Source organism: Orbicella faveolata, unplaced genomic scaffold (genome assembly GCF_042242905.1).
Source record: "Orbicella faveolata isolate gen_17 unplaced genomic scaffold, um_ofav_v1 contig_15, whole genome shotgun sequence".
NCBI classification, from domain to species: domain Eukaryota; kingdom Metazoa; phylum Cnidaria; class Anthozoa; order Scleractinia; family Merulinidae; genus Orbicella; species Orbicella faveolata.
The window spans coordinates 8,173,697-8,176,479 of NW_028301542.1; the positions used below are offsets into that span (position 1 = coordinate 8,173,697).

Here is a 2,783-nt window from a genome sequence, read left to right on the forward strand (position 1 = left end):
TTCACCTCGGATTTCATAACAAAATAATTAGGGTGCCGTAAATCCAAAATAAGCCTTTTCTTACCGTTAGACTATATAGAAACTGATAAGGGATTCACGACAGTAGGGGCAGACTCGCATTCAACCACTGAACCTGTGGCCAGGAGATCAGAAATGGCCTTCCCAACAAAATCGCTATACTGAATGGTTGAGCGATTATTGGAAAAATGGGCTGAAGGTGGGGTGTAAATAAAAAGAATCTTATACCCGTCTAAAATGGTATCGCGAATAACGCGAGAAGCACCTATATGCTCCCAAAAAGCTACATTAAGCTTAAAGTGCCTATGAAGTAAAAAATAATTGCTGCTTCTTTGAAAGGCTTATCAAAGTAAAGAAGAATGGCGTTTCCCTTTTTAGGATATCTTTTTTCGTTCTAGAGATATTTACGGTTTTGTATTATGCAAATGAGGAAAGTGATGATGTCATAGGTGGTTCCACTTGAACAGTAAAACACTGAATCAAGAATATCTCTAGAAATATTGGAGCAGTGTTCTTCAAACTTGGCACCACAAATGTGCATCACAAAAGAAACAGAATGACACCTTCTGTGTTGTTGCCATGGCAACACTTTTGGCTCCAGTCTCTTTCTGTGAAAAACCAAATATGCCAATTTGCAACCCTTCGAAAAGGGACAGAGGGTTTTGCTGGGAACACACACGATTCCCATATTGTCTTAACTCTCCCCATTAGATTGTTGGGAGTGGATGATCCTTGTTTAAGATAAAATCTGGTAATGTTAGTTTTAATTAAAACAGGACCAGCGGCATAACTGTTGTCATGGCGACGGCACGACGGGTGTCATTTTGTTTCTTTTGTGATGTACATTTCTGGTGCCAAGTTTAAAGAACACTGCTTTAATATTTCGAGAGATATTCTTGATTGAGTGTTGAACTGCTTTAGTAGAACCACCTATGACGTCATCACTTATAATACAAAAGCGTGAATATCTCTAAAACAAAAAAAGATATTCCAAAACGGAAAACGCCATTCTTCTTTACTTTGAAAAGCCTTTCAAATCAGCAGCAATTATTTTTTACTTCATAGGCACTTTAAGATTGCCTTTAACTTTAACAATAGGCGTTTCGTCCTGATATTCAGCGCTAGAACAACTGTCACGTGAATCAGATGATTCAGCAAAGTTACCGGTAAGTTCAACTGGGTCAAAGTCTCCTAAACATTTGACTAACTCAATTAAATTATACTCATCTTGCCCTAGTCTCTGGAAAACGGCTTGATAATTATCGTCCGTTCGTATTTTTACTGCTTGGGACAGCTGCAGCGGTACCTCTTAAACGGCTTGGGCAGAAGGAAGAATTCGCCCAATGGCCTCTCTGTCCGCAGCTAAAGCACTTGTCTGCCGGTTGAGGCTGATGTCCATGAAAGGACTGCATGCGAAAAAAAGGCTGATTAGGAGAAAACAAACTGCCAGTGGACAAACCGGTAGATGGCGCTTCGGTGGTTTTAGGCTGGGTAGTTGTAGAGTTAGACCGGCTAGACGCATTTTTACGCTTCTTCTCCCTAATCTTGACGAGCGCTCTTCTCTCGGCTAATCGGAGTTTTTTCTCGTCCTCTGAATCGTCTGCGAGTTCGTCCGATTCGTATTCTCCAACGGCTGTCCAACCAGCGGGGCTCTTGTCCGCAAAACGAATTAACTTGTTGTGTTTAGTAATGAGAGTTTTCACTCTTTCGAGCTCTGAATTAGCTGCTGAAAGGTTTCCTTTTGAGATGGTCTTGATAGTCTTGTCTATTGCATCCAGCAGAGAACTGTTGAATCCGTATTGTACTTTGTTTCCGTTGAAGTTAAAAGAACTGGAAGCCTTGGATTCCGGTTTTAGCTTCTTCAGTTGAAACTGAGTGGCAGCTTCTTTCTCGTCTAGATCACGTTTGAATGCAGCGAACTTCTGGTCAAACTTAACGTCCAAAAGCTGAGAAAACAACTCCAAAGTCTCGGCGTTGGACAACGTCGACCCCGATGATCCTGAAGCAGTCGCATGAACAGGATCTCCCTCGTTGAAGGATTCAGCGATTGAAGCAAAAACACTCGCTCGTTCAGTATTCGACGGCATAACAGATAAAGCAAAGTTGAAAGAGATGCCTTCGAGTGGCTCTTGCATAACTTATAAAATGTTAAATAGCCTAATCGCCCCTAAGGATTTATCATACCTGCAAGCACGCCTAATTAATGTACTTCTACAGTTAACACGAATTATACATGACAAACATATTCCAATGTCATTAGCGAAACGTTACAAAATATATTTACCGCAAGTTGGCAATTCACTTCGGCCAGTGTAAATCTTCCAGGCAGAAACTTTAAGCAAAAGTTGTGAAGACTGAATTGAACTAATCTTTTCTTTCTTTTTTCCGCTGTGTTTACTGTTTTGTAATTTCTCTGTTCACACAGACACGTTTGACTTCTCTTGTTCATCACCTGATCAAATCATGTGACTTTTCTTGCACGGCTGCAGAGCATCGCGTCGCGCGAATTTTAAACTTGGGAAGTTCATTTGTCGGGTACTTTCGTCTTTCTATATATAGCCCTCGTTAGCTTTGCTTCACGGCATTGTTCGGTATTATTTCTTATTACATGGATAGCTCCGTGAGCAGGCAAGATGAATCAAATCCTGCGCTGTGATTGGCTACCCGAGCGGGCAAGATGGAGCTATCTTGCCCGCTCGGGACTACCCGCCGTGTCCCACAAAAAAAATGTCCCCGAAAGCCATATAATAAATCCTTTATTGACC

General features: G+C 41.4%; 1 protein-coding gene across 1 annotated transcript; it reads right to left on the reverse strand.

The window, feature by feature from the left end:
• Positions 1-1,277: 1,277 nt before the first annotated feature.
• Positions 1,278-2,153, reverse strand: LOC149113393 (uncharacterized). Its single transcript, XM_089288524.1, has one exon. The coding sequence runs from the start codon at positions 2,151-2,153 to the stop codon at positions 1,278-1,280; it is 876 nt and encodes a 291-aa protein (XP_089144650.1).
• Between the last annotated feature and the right edge of the window lie 630 nt (positions 2,154-2,783).